At 38.7% G+C, this 21,993-nt stretch overlaps 1 protein-coding gene across 2 annotated transcripts in view; it reads left to right on the top strand.

Moving 5' to 3' along the window:
- Nucleotides 1-21,993, top strand: part of PAPPA2 (pappalysin 2) — a 245,141-nt gene that overhangs the window by 75,684 nt on the left and 147,464 nt on the right. For both annotated transcript variants that reach the window (XM_081299707.1, XM_081299708.1), the window contains one exon: nucleotides 9,474-9,619. In XM_081299707.1, coding sequence (XP_081155833.1) covers nucleotides 9,474-9,619 — 146 coding nt within the window. The remainder of the gene's footprint in view (nucleotides 1-9,473; nucleotides 9,620-21,993) is intronic.

The raw sequence follows: 21,993 nt of genomic DNA, 5'->3' as shown, positions 1-21,993 counted from the left end.
AGTTTCTTTTTTTCTCTATAGGAAGTTGAGATATTTCAGTCTTTAGCCTTTTTACATCACTCCATTGCCTGCAAAGATGAGTGTTAATTGTTATATAAGCACCAAAATGGGTCCTTTTAGGACTTGAGGCTGTTCCTCTTCTTATTCTGGAGACTAACTCATTCACAAATCATTCTTGCATTATTTAATCAGTTAACTGGAACTTCTAGTTTCAGTCATGTGGCTGAACAGCAGGAATTTATCTCCTCTGGTTTTCCTACTTTGAGAACAAAAATCAGGTATTGACAACACACCTGGAATACTGTCTCTGGGTCAGTCCAGAGTTAATTGCAGGAAACAGAAACCACTGTAGCTATTAACAGCAATAGCAACAACAAAAGAAAATTTAATACAACAAAATCGAGTTAACTTAAGACAATTTTTGTAGGAGCCAAAGTTGCAGGTTTGAGGCTGGGTATCAAGGAACATCTATCAACATGAAAGGTGGAGACTGACCTGCCATGGAAGCTGCCACAGACATCTAAAGATCAGGAAGCCACTGATGCCATTGGTGAGCCGTGCTGTGTCTGCTAGATTCACACCGGTGAAGTACACTGGCTACACAGCCTGCTCCTCAAGACTCACACTGCTAATGGCAGGGTGCCAGAACACTGTATTAGTCCAGCCATGATTGCAGACAGAGGAAATGAAAACAGTCAGAAATAAGGTCCTCCTCTCATAGCCACCTTTTAGCTATAACAAGAGCACAACGGACAGGCAGAATCTAAATGGCATGCATGTCCCTGGGTGTAAGAGGCTGGCAAAAAGTAAACTGTAACTGTGCTATTTTATAGAATAGCTAAATACTCTAGAAGGAGGCTAGAACAGACACACACCAGCCAATTCATAACATTCATCGTGAGCATCTTCAGCGCCTTATTCTTGTCCCATTCTCTAAGCATATTTTCCATTTCATCCCCCATTCTCTCATATAATTTTGTGCACATTTTTACTATGGTGCCTGTCACCTTGTATTTTAATGATTTGTTTACACGATTGACTTACTCACTAGAATGAGCGTCTTGAAAACAAGAGTCATGTACCTTTTCATTACCAGAGCCCAACACAGTGACTCACAGATAATAAGGAGAGCCAATTAAGAATGGGAAAAAAAAAAGAATGCATGCTTTGGATTTAGAGGAATTTGAGTTTTAAAATTTTCTCCAAACTTGCAGGATGTGGTTTTGTGTAAGATATTTAATCCCTGTAAGCTTTATTTTCTTATCTGTAAAATTAAAAAAAAATTATACTAGTCACATAAGGTTATAGTCAGATTTACATGAAATACACACACACACACACACACACACACACACACACACATATAGCATCTGGCTATAGCTGGGACTTCATTAATCATGATAATTATTATTTTCAGAAAGAAATGAATGATTGCTAGGTAAGTGAATTATTGAACACATTTCCACTTTAGGCTTGCAAGTGCTCAGTTTTTTTCTTTCTGTATTTTTTGTCTCTTGTAATTATGATTTCTCTTTCTATTTTGCTTAATATTCTGAAGAATATAAATTTTAAAATTCATTCTTCTTTGCATTTTTTCCTTGTTTATGCTAGCTCTGAACTTTATCTTTTTTTATCCTTTTTCTTTTGCTGTGTGCAATTCCTCCTTCCAAAATCTACATATGTTCTCATAAAATTTGAGTTCAGCAGATTCGCTTGCAAAATCTGGTTCTCTTTTGGACACTTTGCATCTCCTCTCTAGCTTTGTTAGGATGATCTAGAACTAAATTGATTTTAAAGGTTTACAACCTTCCACTTCCAAAGGGCCTTTTCCCCCTTGAGTGTTCCAGGACATGGAATCACTCCTCCTCCTTGGAAGTTTGTTTTACTTTGGCCTGAGTCCTTGGTGACTTGTCTAGCTTTGGCTATTGGAATAATAAGGTATCACCTTTTCTTTTATTGAAGGAACTCATTCATTCCATGTCACGAAAAAATATAAAATCAAGCTATCATGCCTCTTTGTCATTTCCTGAAATTTGCAAAAGTCAAGAAAGGTTACTGATGAGAAGTGGTGCTATTGCTCTGGGCAGTCAGCCTCTGCTGGTGAGAGCCTCTCCTGAGGTTCTCATTCTTCTCTATGCACTTGTTCTGGGTCGAGGTTAGACCCTGCTTTTGGGAAGTAGCAGCATTCCTCTTTGTCTAACTAGCCAACTGTGCCTCCAAGAATTTACTTTCTGTTCTGTTTTCACTAAAGTTTCCTGTTGTGAGCTTACCTGGGTCTGGGACATGTGTTTGCGTTCTTTTTTTCCACCCTCATGAAGCCCTTATTTCATTTTATATTTTTGTACCAGGAATTGAACCCAGGGGTGCTCAACCACTGAGCACATACTCAGCCTTTTTTATTTTTTATTTTGAGACAGAGTCTCACTAAGTTGCTTAGTCCCTTGCTAAGTTGCTGAGGCTGGCTCTGAATTTGCCATACTCCTGCCTCAGCCTCCTGAGCTGCTGAGATTACAGGTATGAGTCACCATACCCAACTTATTTGCTTCTTTTAAGCAAGGCCTGCCCCTTTTTAGACATAGCCATGATTAGTTGTCCACCAAGTCTCTGAGATGATGCTTGCTTTCCTGTATTTTGATTTTTGAACTTTGTTGCTGACTGTGTGAACATTCAAAGCCATAGGTATTGCTATTTATAAAAAGGTTTGTTGGATGCTTATGTATGACACTTGATTAATGTTGCTCTTTTTTTCCCTCCTGATAATAATACAAGGTAGATCCTTTTATTTTCCTCATTTTACAGCTGAGGAAACTAAGGCATAGTAAGGATAGTTTCCTTGTGAATACCCATGGAAGCAAGGAAAGGATTTAAAAGGATTTAAGAAAAAATTCTCTTAAACATCTTTAAAAACCTGATGTCTGCTTCCTTTATGCTCAATGTTTAAGTTTCTAGTCTTGCTGTAACAAGCTGCCACATGCTTGGTGGTTTATCTCATAATTCTTCAGGTCAGAAGTTTGACATCCTGGGTGATCAGGTGGCAGCAGAGCTGCATTTCTTTCCCAGGTCTAGAGGAGAATTCATTTCTCTTTTTTGTCCAGTTTCTACTGGTTGTCCATATTTCTTGGAGCATGATCCCCTTCCTCCTTCAAAGCCAGCAACATAGCATCTCTCTGACTCTCCTTTCATAGCCACATCTTTTCCTCCACCCACAGGAGGGAGAAGTCCTTTGCTTTATAAGAATTCACATAATTAGATTGGGCCTACTCAGATACCTCAAAATACTCTCCCCATCTTGAAGGCTATACTCTGTAATATATGCAGAGTTGTTTTTACTATGTGAACTAACATATTTATGGTTCTGGGGACAAGGACACGAACATCTTTGAGGGCATTATTCTGCCTACCCAGAAGATATTCTGGCACTAGATTTTAGTTACTTTTATTTAAACCTCAAGTTCTTATAAAACTTTAACATTTCCAGAGGGAAAAAAAATCCATTTTCCTTTTAATAGTGTTTGTTCTCATATGAATTAGCAAAATGAATTAATAGTTTAGGTATAATAAGTCTTGTCAGATTCTTCATATAAATTTCAAGAAATAAATATATTCCCATTAATGTTGTCTTAGGGATTATGATATCTGTCATTTTATGTGGTCTTTAGGAGGAAAACGATAATCACCAATATGTCTCTTCTTCCCATAGTCATTGTCAGATGGATGCTTATTTGGAGGGAGTGAAGGGGAGGGAGAAATCCTGGGTTTTCTAGTTTTTTCATGGCAGGGTAATAAGAGTACTACTGATTTAGAGGGGGACCCAGCAGGAGAAATGGGCATGGGAAGCTTGTGAATTTAGTGTTGGAAAGAATGAGTATACTCTAGTCCACATAATCTGTGGGTATGAACAAGTTCATGCTACTATTAACCATCAAGTTACATTAGCTCAATGCACAATTACAAAATCTTATCTTCATACAACATCCCATTCCTCTAGCAGTTCTTGGAATCCCCAGAAAAGTGGACCTTAAAGATCTGTGCCCTCAGCTGTCCTGCTGTTTGCCATTGAACTCTGGCAATGGTCTCTACCTCATCTGCTGACACTCAGTTTCCAGATGGTATTCTGCCCTTGCATTTGTTCTGGGGAAAAGCTGTCCTTCTCAAAGACTGGCTTCTAGGGCAACCCAAGGCTGTAAAACTCCCAAGTGCCAGAATGGTGCTGATAGCCCTTCTTTCTTGCCAGCAGTGGTGAGAGTGACCCTCATCCTCAATTGGTGGTATACTTTTTATTAGGCCTTAGAGCAGAATAGCTGTATATCCTGGGACTCATAAATTTCTTATGAAGACTTATTTTAGTTTCTTCCCAAGGAGCTCAGAATCCAATTTGTAAAATTAGGTAAGTGACACAAAATGCCATTGTGTTCTTTCCCTTGTCCTTGACTTTTTATCTTTTCATGGACACACGCATGCACCTCCTCTGCATGTAACCTAAAATTCAACCCTTCTTGCAAATATACTTATGGAAAAATATGGCTACAACAGCTTTGCCAAAAGGACCACTATTCTAAATGCACTGAAATTTTCTGGGTCTGAATTTGTTTAGTGCTTAGGTAGAACCATTCATCACACTGACATGGTGCTGTCAAGGTGTCTGTGGGTAAACTAGGTAGATATTCACTTACTGATGGAAGTAAGAATCTACTCTTGGAGGGAGAAGTGGGACTGGGTACATTTACATATTTAGAGCCATCCAAGCAGTGATGTTGCTTGAACATTTAAAATTGAGGAGTTCTCAGTGGTGGACACGGAGAGCAAGAAAAGTATGGGTCACACACAGGACTCTGGGGCATAACTTAGAAGGGGGAAGAAGAGCCCCTAAAGGAGACTGAGAATCTATGGTCTCAAAAATAGGAGGAAACCAGGAAAGTGCACTGCAGTGAAAGCAAAGGAAACAGAGAGCTTGGGGAGGAGGAAGTAACCAATAATATAAAATGCAGCATTCCGTGCCAGTAAGAGGGTGCCTGAAATTTTTTTTTTATATTATAGGGAGGAAAACTTAAGATGTCACAGACAACTATAATAAAAACAATTTTGATAAAATGATTCAGATGAAAGCTGGGTTATAATGGCATTATAAGGGTAGATAGAAAAAAGAAGTGAATGGGAGATGGGGAAATTATTCTCTTAGGAAGTTTGAATTGGAAAGGAAGAAGGAAAAAGGCTGGGTGTTAGTTATAGTTTGCTCAGAAAACCTCATCCTGTGGAACCAGAGGAAAGAGCAAAAATAGGTAAGGAAGTAAATAAGTTTAAGCACATGGGTATGGGTGTGGGAGGGAGTGACGAGTCCATGACTGGTGGCTTTGGTTTTATCATCAAAGAAGAAGGCATGATTATCTAGGGAGTAAGAGATTGAGCCCACAGGGGCAAGAGAAGAATATGGAAGATTTCAAGCAATCCCTGGAGAGGACATGATTATAAACAAGTGAAAGTATAGACAAGTGAAACTAAAAATCTGCAGGAGATCACAAATCTAAAAAATTTTTTTGAGAAAGAGTGGAGATGAGAATAGGTGGCCAAAGGAGAATGCGGTGCAGGTTATCCGAGGCGAGGAAATCAAGAATACGACTGTTCTCAGAGGTGTTTCACATAAATGTGGACATTTCTAAAGGGTATGATCAGAGCTGGGGTGAAAGGGAGGATGGAGCCAGATGCTGAAGCTCTTCCTGTATGGAATAACCAGGAAATGGGAAATGAGTGGAGCTGGTATGGTGATGGAGAGCAGAAAAGAATTTGAAAGGAAGAGAGAAAGCTAAGTCTCTGAAGTTGCTTTGGGCAGCTGGGAGAAGCCAATTGTTGTTTTGTAGACACATAAGCCCTAAGGTGTGGGCACAATGCAAGGGTTCAGGGAGAAGTCTAGGTGATAGGAAGCCGAGTGGCAGATGGGATGAGAGGCATGGCAGGAACCCTTCTGTGTGTTTTGGATAGAGAACCATAGTTTATAGTAATGATGGGAAGGTTTAAATTTAACTGAAAAAAAACATCCAGCTTTGGCACAAGTTGTTTTGTGAGGACCTATGGAGTGCCCTTGAGGCATGTGTTTTTGTTTCCTGGAGGCCACCTCCCTACCTGCAGAGGGCAAGTAGTTCCCAGTAAGGACTTGCTCTGCGTGAGTCTGTGGATCTTGGTCTTGGGTGCACATTTATCCCTTATGTCTTAATTTTCAGCATGCCAGTTTTTGATACTGTTTCATCTTCCTTCAGATAGCTCAAAATCTTTTTCTTCTTTATGGCTGCCTTCTTGAGTTATTTCTATCAGTCTATAAAGGGTTACTTAATGGATAATAAATGAGAGCATAATGAGTCATTCTTCATACACTTTTACATAGAAACTGAACAAGCACTGGGGCTTGTGTGTGCTCTAAATGCCAGCATGTGGCTGGGGGTCTGTGCTCAGGGTGCATGGCAGCAATCAGAGTGACTGCACAAAGCCCAGGAAATGGTGAGACACAGTGGAGTGGAAACTGGGCAAGGGCCTATCCTAAATTAGCAAATCAGTCTTAGAGTGGTCAAGCAGCACATATATTCTTCCTGGGATTCATCAGAAATAACAGGCTTGAGCCATGGGGCATAACGACTTGATGCATCAGCCTTGGGGAGGGCTGGTTTCTGAGACAATTTTTATGAAATTTGAGATGCAACTTCACTTTGCATGGTCCAAGTCCCTCAGACAGAAGGGTGAGTAAGCAGCATCTCCAACTGGAGTGTGGAGAGGGTAAGAAAAAGGGGGATTCCAGCAGAAATTAAGCAGATAAAATGCATCCCTTTGAACGCATTGTTCTTGTCAGTTCATGGCCTATGGACATTTTACTCCATTTATGTATTTCATGTTGTTCCCTTGAATATTAAGCTCATTTATTCCTTAATAAATCAGAGCAAGTTGTTCAACTTTGCATTTAAGAACTGTATTCATTTTTGCCCTACTCTGAGTCAGGCTCTGGTCACATTAGTTGAGAAGCTAAGACTTTTATCTGGATTTGCTCTGATTGACTCTGAAATGGTTACATAGGATCTAACAGGAAGGGACTTCTGCATGCAGAGCAGTCACCCTGACCTCACACACTTTTATCCTCTCTGATTTAGAGAGTAATCTAGATCACAGTCTTTATTCCCAGAAAAAATAAGTTTTTTGTTTATCAATTCAATTAATGCCCATCCGGCGCCTCTAGCATTTACAATGCATTTTCTTCCTTGGACTTGCTGACTTCCATCTATTTCTGTGGCACGCAGGGATCCAAGCACCACACCCTGTTTGCCACCAGACTGACATGTGCACTGTCCCGGGGAAGGGTAATTTATAGCCTGGACAGGAAGAAAAGAGAGATGAGTAGAACCAGCTAATGAGGTTGGTGGAGGAGGAGGCCTCTTGGAAGGTGCTCAAGAGAAATGAGCAGAACTTCTGGGTTGAGGGAGGACAGAGGGATGCCAGCCAAGCCTGGTAAATGGTAGACAGAGAAGCCAGTAACACAGAGATAGCCCAATCGACCTTGCCAGGCCCCAGGGGATTGGGGGAAAGTGAGGGAGGCAAAAAGAGAAAACTGTTCAGGTTCCAATTCCCAACTTGAATTGGGAACCTGGCTCAGAACAGAGAAAGGGTGCAGATTGCCTTGGTCCCCTGGGCTGAGTGTAGTACTGGTCTTTAATTCCCTCCTTTCCTCTCCTTCTTACCCCTCCCCTCTCCTGACCTATTGAAACATCTCCACATTGAAGATTGACTTGATGTCATCACTCCAAACCATCAGTAAAGTTATAATTATTTTAATAAAGAATAAAGGAAATGAGAAAGGGAATGTGACTAATGTTCAGGGAAAACCAGGCAACAGCCCAAAAATATTGTGTCTCCAGGAAGGCAGTGGAAGGAATATCCCGCTGATCTCATCTGATGTCACCTCATGGAGCTGGGATGATTTCTTGGGGCTGAGAACTATTTTTCCAAGATATTATAAGTTAATAAAATGCTATTTGAAAGCCCTATCCCTTTTCTCCCAAACATCTTTGGTTCTTATTTTTCTTCTTCTTTGCTTTGATTCCTCCTTTGAACTGGTCTTCTCTGGGATCTCTATTTCTCTAATGCTCCTTGCCAGCACATCCTACCCATGGGTGAATAGATGGCATCGACAGCATGGTAGAGAGGCAGTGCAGCAGAAGAAGGGTCATATATCCTAAAGTAAGCTTCTGAGTTGGAAGACTTCAATGCCTGGTGGAATAGTGATCGCAAAGTGAAATCTATTAAGGAAATTTCCAGTGCAGGTTGAGGAGGCTACCTTCCCCGCTGATGTAGGATTGGAAGGTCCCTTCATTTGCAATAGTAGACTGTGGCCACTGTGCAAAACAACTAGGGAGGTTAAGGAGCTCCAGGGCTCTGATTAAGTTGTTCGTTCTTAAAACTACTCTTCAGTGAGGATGATAAAACTCTATTTGCTTATGGAAAGTTTTAAATTTCACTGGTGCCAGAAAACTGAAGGTCTTTGACTATATATGAGCTTCTAAAAGAGGCTAAATGCATGTTTCCTTTCTTGTGGTCCATGAGGCATGTGTTTTTAATAGAGCTTTAATTCTGTGCATAAGTATGCATGTAATATTGCCTAGTGCTTTGGAGGCCACCAATAAAGATATGTAGTAAATATCACAAGGCAGTAGGAGTAGGGGGTGAGTTTCTGTGGATTCAGGGGTGGGAGTGGGAAATGTACATACATTTACCATTATTTATAGTGGCTTTATGATGTCATTCACACCTATAAATCTTCTTTTACCACTTTAATTTTCTAGCCATTATTTTCCCTTTTCCTTAAAAAAAAAAATGCCATGGGCTGGGGATGTGGCTCAAGCGGTAGCGCGCTCGCCTGGCATTTGCGTGCGGCCTGGGTTCGATCCTCAGCACCACATACAAACAAAGATGTTGTGTCCGCCAAGAACTAAAAAAATAAATATTAAAAAATTCTCTCTCTCTCTCTTTAAAAAAAAATGCCGATAGTAAACATATGCTTGAACAGTGACTTCACTAGACTTTCTGTTGTAATAAGTTTTCAATGTGAGGAAAAGTACCAGAGACCACAAGTTGGAAGTTGCTCTTCACCATGACCTGGGGATAATTCTGAAGGCAAAGAATTAGTAATATCATTGGATTTTTTTTCTTGAAGAAATAGTTGGGGTGTAAGTGGAGAATTAAGAATGATGTCAAATTCTGAGTATCCATGCAGATATCATAGTGTTATAAAATGTAGCATATTATGTAACTTGGAATAATACCCCACAGGTGTATTAACCCCTCTCTTCATATCTTCATGGTAGCCTGCTCCCTGACTCTGCATCCCTCCAAAAGGCCATGCTGGCTGGGAATTCCATCAGAGTGCTTAGGTCTGGCCCTCCTTTTCTCTAATTACCCATGCTTTGGTGTGACATTTTCTCTTCTTTCACACTCTCCAGGGCATACATGAGTGTGAAGGAGCTGAAGGAGGCCCTGCAGCTCAACAGCACTCACTTCCTCAATGTCTACTTTGCCAGCTCAGTGCGGGAAGACCTGGCAGGTGCTGCCACCTGGCCTTGGGACAAGGAAGCTGTCAGTCACCTGGGTAAGTGAAACAAAGGCCAAATATGGCAGAAAAACAAAACAAAACAAAACAACCCCCTCCCCCCAAAACCCAAGGAGGTCTGAAGGAAATTTGTGAAAGTGAGTTTGGGGAAAGAAGAAGGGATGACAAAATAAATTTACTCAATGAATTAACTGCTTTGGTTGAGGATAGGTTTTTGGAGATTCTATCAAAATATCTCAGTGTAGGCCAATAAAAGGTATTAGAGCAAACAGTGGCAAACACCCAAGATATTCTAGACTGAACCTATAATTTAGACTCAAATAAATTGCTGGCATGAATAAGACTCATTTTAAGTCTTAGAGAGCCCCAAGAGGAAAACTAACCAGAAGGGACTAGATGGTGGGACCTGCTTTACAGCGATCACTGTACCAGAAACTGGTGGGCTTCTTGTGTGAACTGGGCTTTCAAGGAGAAACTGTGAAATTCCAGAAGGTGGGGCATGCTAGCCCACCTAGGAAGAGCAGACACTGAGTATAACAACTGTATACTTAGGAAAGATAATCCCTTTTACAATGTCTTTTTATTCTATAGGGAATCATACCAGCTAATAAGGGTCATTAAATTGGTTTATTTATCATGTGAAAGAAAGAACAATTATCAAGTACAATTTGTATGCAGTTTCAAAGAATATTAGATATAATTATACCAAAATTTGTTTTAATAATGAATTATCATAATTCAGAGTAATATTTCAATATTTCAAAGAGAATGGCTAGAATTTAGAAATCATTTTATAGGTGACTTAAAAGAGGTCATGTAAAGCTATTCTTTTTGGTTATAAAATGTGAAGCAAAGAGTAATAAATTAAAGGAAGATTGGATAATGCTGTATCACACACCAGGTATAATAGAGTCATTGTGAAATGGAGTCTAGGACATCTTAAATTAACAAAGAAAATCTGAGCAAATGTCCAAAGATAGCTAATGTTGTCAATTGGAAAAGAGAAAGATGTTGAGTCAATTAGCAATAGATAAAAACATACATATTGTTTCTGCTCAAGAAGGAAGCAGAGGGGCTGGGGTTGTGGCTCAGTGATAAAGCACTTGCCTCAGGTGTGTGAGGCACCAGGTTCAATTCTCAGCACTGCATGTAAATAAATGAATAAAATAAAGGTCCATCAACAACTAAAAAAATATATATTAAAAAAAGAAGGAAGCAGAACATGGAAAACCATGAAGTGAATCAGGTTGCTATCTTGAGGTATACACACACATATATACACACATCTCAGGCAATGAAAGGGATGATAAAATTAAGTATATATGGGTCTAAATCAAATACTTCGTTAACATGTGTGGCTGAGTTTTATTGGCTCTGTTGTATCTGAAACAGTTTTCCGGTTCTAAAGCAGTTCTTTCATCATGAGCTTCATATTTTTTAGTTCTCAGTACATGAGATACCAGAAATTTATGATGTTATTGGTGACCTGAGGCTACTAAGGCAAGAGCATTGTTTGTATTGATGACCTATTTTCAAGTACTCCAATGAAGAACCTGGTATTTCCAGGGATCCAATACAAACCAAAGCATGTGTTCAGGTTCATTTGCAATTATTGTAAATGGATAGATCACCAGGGAAAGATGGCTGGCTGGGGCGTAGATGCCATCATAAAGAGGACTTGTAGGTGATGGGTAGCAGTATGTGGCTGATAGTTTTAGCAAAAAGAAATCTGAAGGATTATGGTGGGGCTGACAGAGAAGGGTCGTGGGTTTCTTTCACACATATCCAAGATGGTCATGTAAACTGGAGAGGACCCTGTGCTCCAGGTGAAAGCCAGTGTGAACCAGTCTCATCTTCATGGTGGCAATGAGTGGACTAGAAGGTCATATTCAAATAATCCATGGAATAGTGAGTTTGCGAGACTTGAATTATCCTCATCAAAAGTGACAGTTGCAGAGGGTACTCATCACGCCGTAAGATAGCACCTCCCAAATCACCAAAGGTAACCTTCTTGGTGCACCTGTAAGGGGTCCTGGCAGCAAAAGTTACTCAGAAGCAGTTTCCCTGGGCCTAAGAATATTATTGAGAACTGAACCTTAAAAAGTGATCTTCCTGCCCATCACGGAGACAATATTGCCTGATAAGAATCACTGGGCTGAAGCAGATCCTTAAATGTTTCCTCACTTTATCAGAGCTAGGGGCATTGGCAAGATTCATTTAATGTTAAACAACTAAATAGATTAGTTAAAACTTAACTATTTGAAGGCGTCAGACAGAGGCCAAGGCACAAGGATTTCAGGAGTCTAATCCCAGAGAGAAGAAAAACACATTGAAGTGAGCCCTGTATATAACTCAGGAACATTGTCAAATTTCCAGTGAAAGGAATAAAAGCAGATTAGAGAGCAGCAGCTGGGAGCTTGCTTCAGTCTCACTAATGGGGAGACAGAAATTCAAGTTCAGGCCCAAGATTTCAGAAAAACAGAAAGCACACAAGTGAGCCTCATTTCCTGTTGTGATTTTTCTTAAAACATTTGCTAGATATTAAACTACACATTCTTAGGGCCAATGGCCAAGAAAACAAGTAGAAAATAACTTCTGAGAGATTAAAAAAAAATCTAAACAGTGATCGCAGAAGTCTCATGAGGGGGGGAAAGAAGATGGAGCAGAGGCCCTGTTGAAGGGGCACTTGGTTTCCCTCTATGCAAGTGAAACAGAAATAGCCTAGTCACACAAAGGCCGCAAGCCAGCCTGAAATACGCTTAACCCTTATTTGGAAGAGGCTTAGCTTCCTATACGCTAAGTTCCTAACAAAATGAAATAAAAAATTATCCGGAGGGAGACAATACCATCAAGGGCCTCTATAAGTTTTCATGTACAATGTCCATCAGTTAATAAAAAATTACCAGTTATTCCAGAAGACAGGGTCAAATGATGTAAACAAAACAAAAATAAACTATCAAACAATAGATTCAGACCCTAGGTTATTCAGATGTTGGGATTATTGGACACAGGTTTTAAGATAATTATAATTAACATGAAAAAATAGATAAAAAGATGAAGAGTTTGTTCAGAGAGCTGGGATCTAGAATCACGAATCAAGTGGATATTTTAAATCTAAAAAATAATACCAGTAACTCAAATAAAGAAATTAGTAGATGGGTTTATGAGCATAAGAATTAAAGGTCTAGAAAGTTTACAAGCTGAAGTTCAGAGAGAAAAAGTGATGAAAAAAATAAGAGGGGTTGATCAATATTTGAGAACTAATAAAATGTTTCTAATATAAATTGGAGTACTAGAAGAGGAGAAAGAAATTGGGGGCAGAAGCAATATTCAAAGAGATAATGGCTAAGCATCTTGCAAAATAACAAAAGAAATCAAACTACAGATTCAAGATGTTTTGCAAACCCCAAACAGGATCAACTGAAAGAAAATTTTATCTAGGTCCATTATGAGCTAAAAACCAAAGACAAAGACAAATCTCCAAAAAAGGGAAAAAAAAATATATGTTACCTTAAAAAGTACAATAAGTCAGACCTGCTGACTTCTTAACAAAAACTGAGTCATAAGACAACATACTTATATCTTTTTTAAAATGCTAAAAAGTAAATTACAATTCTATATTGGCAAATATCTTTTAAAATGAAAGAAGTTAAACATACTTTCAGACAAATGAAAGCTGAGATAATTTATGCCAATGCAGAAGGAAATGCTAGAGAAAGTTATGAAGGCAGAAAGAATATAACCAAAGTTAGAAACAGAGATATGTCAAAAGAAATTAATAATTCTGGAAAGGATAAAAATATTAAAAGCATGATAATAATGACTCTTTGGCTTTAAAATATTTGCATAATTAAATTATGCCAATAGAATCACAAAAGACAGGAAAAAAGCACATGAAATCACAGTGCTTCTTTGCCTATATCTCGAGAAAAGGTACTAATTTTAGTAATAAGTTAAAAATTAAGTTGTCATCTTTAGAGATCTATTGAAGACTAATTGAATTATCTCTAACTAGCTAACTAGAAATGCAGGAGATAATCCAGAGAAGTTAATAAAGGATAAGAAAATGGTAATAAATATCATGCAATAGAAACATATTGTAAGACATTGATTCAAATCTGTTAGTATACATTAAATATAAATGGCCTAAACACACCAATTCAGAGCCAAAAATTGTCAAACTGAAAACAAACTCCAGACATATGATATTTCTAAGAGACACATCTTAAACATAAGAATTCTAAGGATTGAAAATAAAAGAATGGGAAAATATATGTATTCAAATAGTAATCCAAAAAAGACAGTGTAACTTTCTAACATCAGATAAAGTATACTTTAAGGTAGTATCATCAGAGCTGAATAGAACTAATTTTATTATAAAAGTAAATTCAACGGGAAAATGTAACATGACAAATTTGAGTGTAGCTAAGAACAATACCTTGAATATATATAAACAACATTTGATAAAAATGTTATCAATGATAAAAAGATAATAAAAATAAAATAATACACAATCATACTTGTTGGTTTAAAATAATTTTCTCAGGGGCTGGGGATGTGGCTCAAGCGGTAACACGCTCGCTTGGCATGTGTGGGGCGCTGGGTTGGATCCTCAGCACCACATAAAAATAAAATAAAGATGCTGTGTCCACCAAAAACTGAAAAATAAATATTAAAAAAATTCTCTCTCAAAAGAAGTACTAAAATAATTTTCTCAGAAAATGATAGAATAAACAAACATTCAGTAAATATATTTGAAAAACATGATTAAAAAACTTGACTCAGTAACAAAGTTAGACCAGTGTATTAACACAGACTAGAATATACATTCTTGTCTTGTCTTGTTATGGTTTGAATACAAGGCATTCCCCAGATGCTCATGTGTGAGACAATGAAGGGATGTTTAGAGGTGAAATGATAGTTTGTGAGAGATATAACCTAATCATTAACCTAATCATTGGATTAATCCAATTGATGGATCAATAGTTTGAACGAATTAGTGCATAGTAACTGGAGGCAGATAAGGCATGGCTGGAGGAAGGAAGTCACTGGGGATATGTCCTTGGAGATGATAGTATCCCTGGCTCCTTGCATTCAAGCTCTCTGCTTCTTGGATGTCATGAACTGAGCAGCTTTCCTCCACCATGTCCTTCCACTGTGATGTTCTGCCTCACCTTAGATCCAGAGCTATGGAGTCAGCTGACCATGGATTGAAACTCTGAGACCATGAGCCAAAATAAACTTTTCCTTCTCTAAGTTATTTGTGTCAGGTCTTTTGGTCACAGTGACAAAAAAGCTGACTAAAACATGTACCATGGAAAATTTACTAAGGGTATCTGTACCAAAAAGTAAATTGTAGAAGATTGAGACCACAAAATTTGTTCTCTCCTCTCATTGGAAATAAGCTAAAAATCAATGATAAAAATATAATAGAAACAAGAAAATCCCCAAGTATTTGGAAATTAAACAGTATACTTCTAATTATCCAATGGCTTAAGGAGCAAATCATAATGAGAATAGGAAAAAATTTTGAACAAAATAAAGAAGACTTATATGAGGAAATTTGTAGCTTTGTATGTTAGAAAAAAAGAAAGTCTGACTAATTACCTATCTACAGAAACCAACAAAGAATAAATATTGAACTAAAAGAATAAGGACAGAAGGAAGTAATAAAAATAAGAGAAGAAATAAATAAACAGAAAATAAACTTTTATTAGGAAAAAAATAACAGAGCAAAAAGCCTTTCAGAGGAAAAGGATTGGTAAATTCCTAGAAAGCCTTACTCGTCAAGGAAAAAAGAAACTTGACCCCAGAGAAATATATTACTATGCTGGGGAGTGAATGGGGTAACATCTTCACATTTACTATAGACATTAAAAGCCAACAGTTAGTGTCAGCAAATGGTATTGGAGCAAGTGGACATCGGCAGGCAAAAGAAGGTGGACCTCAACTGAACTTCAGGACTCATACAGAAACTAGCTCAAAGTACATCATAAATTTAAATGTAAAAAATCTAAACTCACAATGTTTAGAAGAAAACAGGAGAAAAACTTTAGGGCAGGGCTAAGCAGAGAGTGTTTATATGATATCAAAAGCATGGTTCATAAAAATAAAAACTGACCAATTGGACTTTGTCAAAATTTAAAACTTTTTCTCTAAGGACTCTATTAACTTGCATAAAGAAACAACAGATGTGGAGGAACTATTTGTAAAGCACAAATATTGGCAAAACTTAACAATAAAATGAAGTAGAATGGTAGAATGGACAAAGACATGGACAATTATTTTACCACAGAGGATACAGAGATGGAAAATAGCCCCCGTTAGAGGAATGCTCATTAAAACACCATGAGGCACCATTATATACCTGCCTGTAGAAGAGAAAGAAAAAATTAAAAACAATGCTAAATGCTGGTGGGGATGCAGGAAAACTGGAATTCTTACGGAAAGTGATATGCCACAGGCACTCTGATAATTTCTTGTGAACCCCTTACTATATGAGCCAGTAATTGTACTCCTGGTGATCAGTCCCTGAGACAGGAAAATACAGGCCCACTCAAGCACCTGTCCATGAATCCTCACAGCAGCTTTATGTATAATAGCTCCAAACTGGAAATAATAAAATATGTTCTTCAGTACTGGCTGCTGGACAAACTGTGGTACATCCATATGGTAGAATACTGCTCTGCAGTAAAAACAAAGTATTAATGAAAGCGACGACTTGGACAGACTGGGCATTATGCTGAGTGAAAAAAAAAAAGCCAGTCTCAAAAGTTACATACTATATAATTTCATTTATGGAGTGTTCTCAAAATGACAAAATTAAAGAGGTGGAGAACAGATGAGTAGTTGTCAGTGGGTAGGAATGGGGCAGTGATGGTGGAGAAGTAGGATATAGGGATAAAATTATGAAGGACAACTGGAGAGAGATCTCAGTGATGGATTAGTTCTTTAAGCTGATTGCAGTAGTGACTACACAAATGTATATGTGTGATAAAACTGCAGAGAATTTCTCACACACACGTACACACATACAGAGTTCATTTAGAAAGTGATGAAATCTAAAGTCTGTGACCTCTATGCATAAGCAGAGTACTTTGCATTCAGCAGGTGCTCTGTGAGTCTCATTGACTGAAAGGGTAGGTGAACAAGTGAGAAGGTATTGCATGTAAATGGCTTCTAGTAGTGTTTCCCTCCTCTCATGAGTTGTTGACTCATAATGAATTGCAGCAGCAGTTGAAGGTATTTATATTTTGTTTGTAAACTTTTGAGGGATAAAAGTGCTTCCTATGACCTGGTTCTTAATGTTGCTTTTCAGAAGTAGAATACTAGACTGAACAGCTCGCAGATCTGAGTCATATGAAATTGCTCAGGCTCTTATTTATTTCTTCTTGTTCAATCCTAACTGTGATGGAATAAAGGAGCTGTATTGACCTAAATCAGGTATAAAGTAGTACAGACAGCTGTGATAACATGTTAGAGAAGACTTTCAGAAGTTTTTAAATAGAGCTTTTACAGGATTCAAGATAGTGGCATATGTTTGTGTCAACATGCAAAGCCCTACATTTTGAAAGTCAGCTGAGTGACTTACAGATCAGTGTGCCAGCCCAAAAGTCGGAAAATTAAATCTAATTCCAACTACTATTGGCTTAAGTCACTCTGTAGATACATGGAGGTATTTGTTGACTGGTCTTGCTTTGCCATCAACACCATTTCTACTTTTTAGCAGATTTTGTACTTCTAATGCTGTGCAAATGCAGGGAAAAATTTTTTTTTGTACATGGATCAGTGAATGAATGGGATCCCCTTAACCTCTAATGTGCAGTGGTTTGAACATCGTTAGCCACAATAAGCAGCACAGAACTGAAGATATATCTTCAAAGATAGAAGATATGAATTAGTGGTGACCAGACTCTTTTTAAGCCACTAATAACAAACTCATGAGAACACATTCATCATTCATTCATTCATTCAAGGAACAAATGCAGAATGTATTTTGTGGTGATGCAGAGATAGAATAATGAAAGTGATTCACTCTTGTGGGATGCACAGTGTGACTGGGAGACAGACCAGTGAGACACACTGAAAACCCTGTGTGCTGATGCTACCCATGAGGCCAGGTAGGTGCATGGAAAAAAGTGTGGTAGATTGCACTGATGGCATCAGGAGGGGGTTCCTAGAGTGTTGAGGCTTGAGGCGAGAAGGACAAGCAGAGTTCGTGCGACAGGCAGAGGAGGGCTTGAGAGTGAGAGGACTGGCTCCTGGCATGGCTGACAGCTGCTATTATCTTGTTTTAAACTGCTGACAATTTAAAAATAAATCTTGAATTTACTTTTGTAATATGTCCCCAGAACATTACTGATTTGTTAATCGCTGTTATTTTTAAATATTCATGGTCATGCACCTATTTTTAGTAATTGGGGAATATTTATTGTTCCTGTTTTCTTTTTGAATTTATGTTTTTGTTCCAATTCTTCTGTAAAATTTTTACTAAGGTAACTTACTACATTCTTTCATTATCTTTAGTTTGTCACCTGTTTCTCAGCTTAAAAGCATTTTGAATAAAGCAACTCTTTGGAGATTATAACTTTTTCAAACCAGACTTTTAATTTTTTGATATAATTATGGATTTACATGTAGTTGTAAGAAATGGTATAAAGATATTCTGAGTTACTTTTACCCATTTCCCCAATGTTAGCATCTCATATAAGTTATAACATATTGAAAATTTCTGCTCCATTGGAAAATTATTTGAATGATTAATTTCTACAGTTGGACAAAAAGCATTTCAACTGATTGCTGAATTACTGGTGAACAACAGCAACAAAATACATGGAAAATGTGCATTTTAATGAGATGAGTGTGGCTCCCCCCACACAAAATTAGTTCTCTTATCTGTGGATGGATAGTTAAGTATTGCTATAATGAGATAGGATGTAGTGTCATTTATACTACTGGTTTTTCCTTCTATACCCCTATATACTGAGAAACTTTGTTCACATAAATAAGTGGATGGGAAAAGAGCTCTGTTTGAGAATGGATGGTAGTGCCATGGTAGAAATATATAGGAGAAGGAGCAAATGGGGAGCCAGTTTAGTTTTGGATGTATGAGTTTGAGGATTCTACAAATCTGGCTAAGAAGAAGCTTCCACAGAAGTGGGAAACCAAAGAAGAGGGGGTTTTGAGGAGGGCCCCCATGGATTATCCATCAACCAGTGTAGAGATGAAGTATGGAGACATTATGGTCAGGTTAGAGGGCCATGTGGGTCATTTGGACAGAGAAGTTAGACATTCAGAGTGCTCTGGGCTAACATCTTCCTGATTGTTCAAGGAAATGTCTGTGCTGCCACATAATGTCCAGGACCCAATGAGATCACAAGCAGTAGGCCTCAGTGTGCAAGGGGCCCAGCACCTGTGGGAGAGGCTCACACTTCATGGGGGTTTAATTATAAAGAATTCTCTAGAGAATCCAGGTAATATGTCTTGTAGGAAAAATCATTTTCCTGGGTGACAGAGTGTTCCATGGCTTCAAACAGATGACAACAAATGGGTTATAGAGTAGGTTACCTCTCTAAGTCTTAGTTTCCTCATATAAAAAATGAGGATAATCAGCTGAAGAAGAATGCCTTGCCTATAGTAGGGGCTTAGCTTTCATAGTCATGGTAGAAGTTCAAAATGTTATATGTCTGTAGTGGTCCTTCGTGGTTGTGCCCCCTGCTGCACACCTCCAACCCAGAGATCTTTTAATACTCTGGAAAGATGTTCACTCTTTTATAGAGGGAATAAATGTGTTTTTAGAGATCCAACTGCTTGTAGAGGTAGAGCTATTCATAAGAAGTAACAGGAGATTCCTTAGACATGAGATAAGGGTAGGGCAAGTGACGGTGGGCAGTTTGGGGGAGGTGGACAACTGTCTGGGCAAAGGCTGTGAAGGACTTGGATTCAGTGGCCTGGAGGAGAGCAGCTATTCCAGGGATGATGTGGGTGTGGCAGTTCTCAGGAAGAAGCAATGCAGATAGGAGACAGGGAAGAGGATGACAGCAGTAGCTAGCTTAGATACCTTTCCCCCACTCAGAACTTTTGTAGAGGGGCCCCCAGGTTGAGCCTCAAACTGTCTCCTAATAAATGGTTGGACACTGAGATTGTTACATAGATTGTGGTACACAATGTGGGAGAGCAATAGGTGCTAAGAAATAGCGACGTGTTTGACAAGAGGGAAGTCTCTAGTTGTCTCTGCCAGATTGCTTCTGTAGGGCACCAATGCAGAAACCACATGGCTAGGGGCTGAGTCTACCAAAGGTGGAGAAGGGCAGGTGCATCTTTTAAAAAGCCTGGCTGTGAAGTCATCCAGTCCTGGTAAGCAAAGGGTGAGAATTAGACAGTGGTGGTGAATTAAAGGAAGTCTTAGATTGAAAGGGACTTGGCATGTTTACGGCCTGTGGAAGAATGCTGAGGGAGAGAGAATCCTGAGAGGTGGGCCCTCTCAGAGGCACTCCAGCAAGCATGGATCCTGAGGATGTTCACAAGTTCATGTACTGATGCGGCCATCACTAGATGGTCAGGCCAAAGAAATGCCAATCTCATCTGCTATCCATTGTTCTCCTTAAAATGCCAAAGCTCAGTGGCTCTTCCTTGAGAGAAAGAATATCTGGAGTATGTGAGCTGCAGTGCAGCATCTATGTGGGGACCTCTTAGAGGTAGGCTGGGTGACGTGAGCAAGACAGGACTGCTGCTGGGAATTATCTCGCTGGTTGCTATTGTAGATTACTTAATTGTTAGAAGATAATATTCATCAGATTGGATTACTCTGGATGCTTTAGGGTTTGGAAAACAGGAAGTATAAAAATACTGGGCAAAATAACCCTAGCATTTGAACTTCATACCCCAGAGTTTTAGACCCCAATGACTGGCTCATGTATTTATAAGTATGTGAAGTAAATAATCACTTTTGTATGTGGATATTTGAAAGGTTTCTTTATAAAGCACCTCAGCAGAATACAACAGACATGAGTCTGTCAATATGTAAATCAATGGAAGTGTAACTGATGTGATTCAGCAATCTGTATATGGGGTAAAAATGGGAGTTCATAACCCACTTGAATCAAAGTGTGAAATATGATATATCAAGAGCTATGTAATGTTTTGAACAACCAATAAAAAAAAGAAAAAAAATTAAATAAAAAAAAACCAGTAAGTGTTGGCGAGGATGTGGGAAAAAAGGGACACTCATAATTGCTGGTGGGACTGCAAATTGGTGAAGCCAATATGAAAAGCAGTATGGAGATTCCTTGGAAATCTGGGAATGGAACCACCATTTGACCCAGCTATCCCTCTCCTTGGTCTATACCCAAAGGACTTAAAAATAGCATACTACAGGGACACAGCCACATCAATGTTTATAGCAGCACAATTCACAGTAGCTAAACTGTGGAGCCAACCTCGATGCCCTTCATTGGATGAATGGATAAAAAAAATGCAGCATATATATACAATGAAATTTTACTCAGCAATAAAGGAGAATAAAATCATGGCATTTGCAGGTAAATGGATGGCACTGGAGAAGATAATGCTAAGTGAGGTAGCCAATCCCCAAAAAACAAATGTTCTCTCTGATATAAGGAGGCTGACTCATAGTGGGTTAGGGAGGGGGAGCATGGGAGGAATAGATGAATTCTAGATAGGGCAGAGGGGTGGTAGGGAAAGGGAGGTGGCAGGGGACTAGCAAAGATGGTGGAATGTGATAGACATCATTATCCAAAGTACATGTATAAAGACACAAATTGGTGTCGACATACTTTATATATAACCAGAGATATGAAAAATTGTGTTGTAGGATAAAAAAAATGTGTATGGATAAAAAATGTGGCATTTATACACCATGGAGTATTTTACGCAGCATTAAAAAATGACAAAATCATGGAATTTGCAGGGAAATGGATGGCACTAGAGCAGATTATGCTTAGTGAAGCTAGCCAATCCCTAAAAAACAAATACCAAATGTCTTCTTTGATATAATGAGAGCAACTATGAACAGAGCAGGGAAGAAGAGCAGGAAGAAAAGATTAACATTAAACAGAGTCATGAGATGGGAGGGAAAGGGAGAGAAAAGGGAAATTGCATGGAAATGAAGGGAGACCCTCATTGCTATACAAAATTACATATAAGAGGTTGTGAGGGGAATGGGAAAATAAACAAGGAGAGAAATGAATTACAGTAGATGGGGTAGAGAGAGAAGATGGGAAGGGAGGGGAGGGGGGATAGTAGAGGATAGGAAAGGTAGCAGAATATAACAGTTACTAATAGGGCATAATTGTGGATGTGTAACTGACGTGATTCTGCAATCTGCATTTGGGGTAAAAATTGGGAGTTCATAACCCACTTCAATCTAATGTATGAAATATGATATGTCAAGA

This window comes from Spermophilus citellus (assembly GCF_964194105.1).
Source record: "Spermophilus citellus genome assembly, chromosome: 6".
NCBI lineage: Eukaryota > Metazoa > Chordata > Mammalia > Rodentia > Sciuridae > Spermophilus > Spermophilus citellus.
The sequence above is the reverse complement of the archived record's forward strand: the minus strand, read 5'-3'. Positions and strand labels throughout refer to the sequence as shown.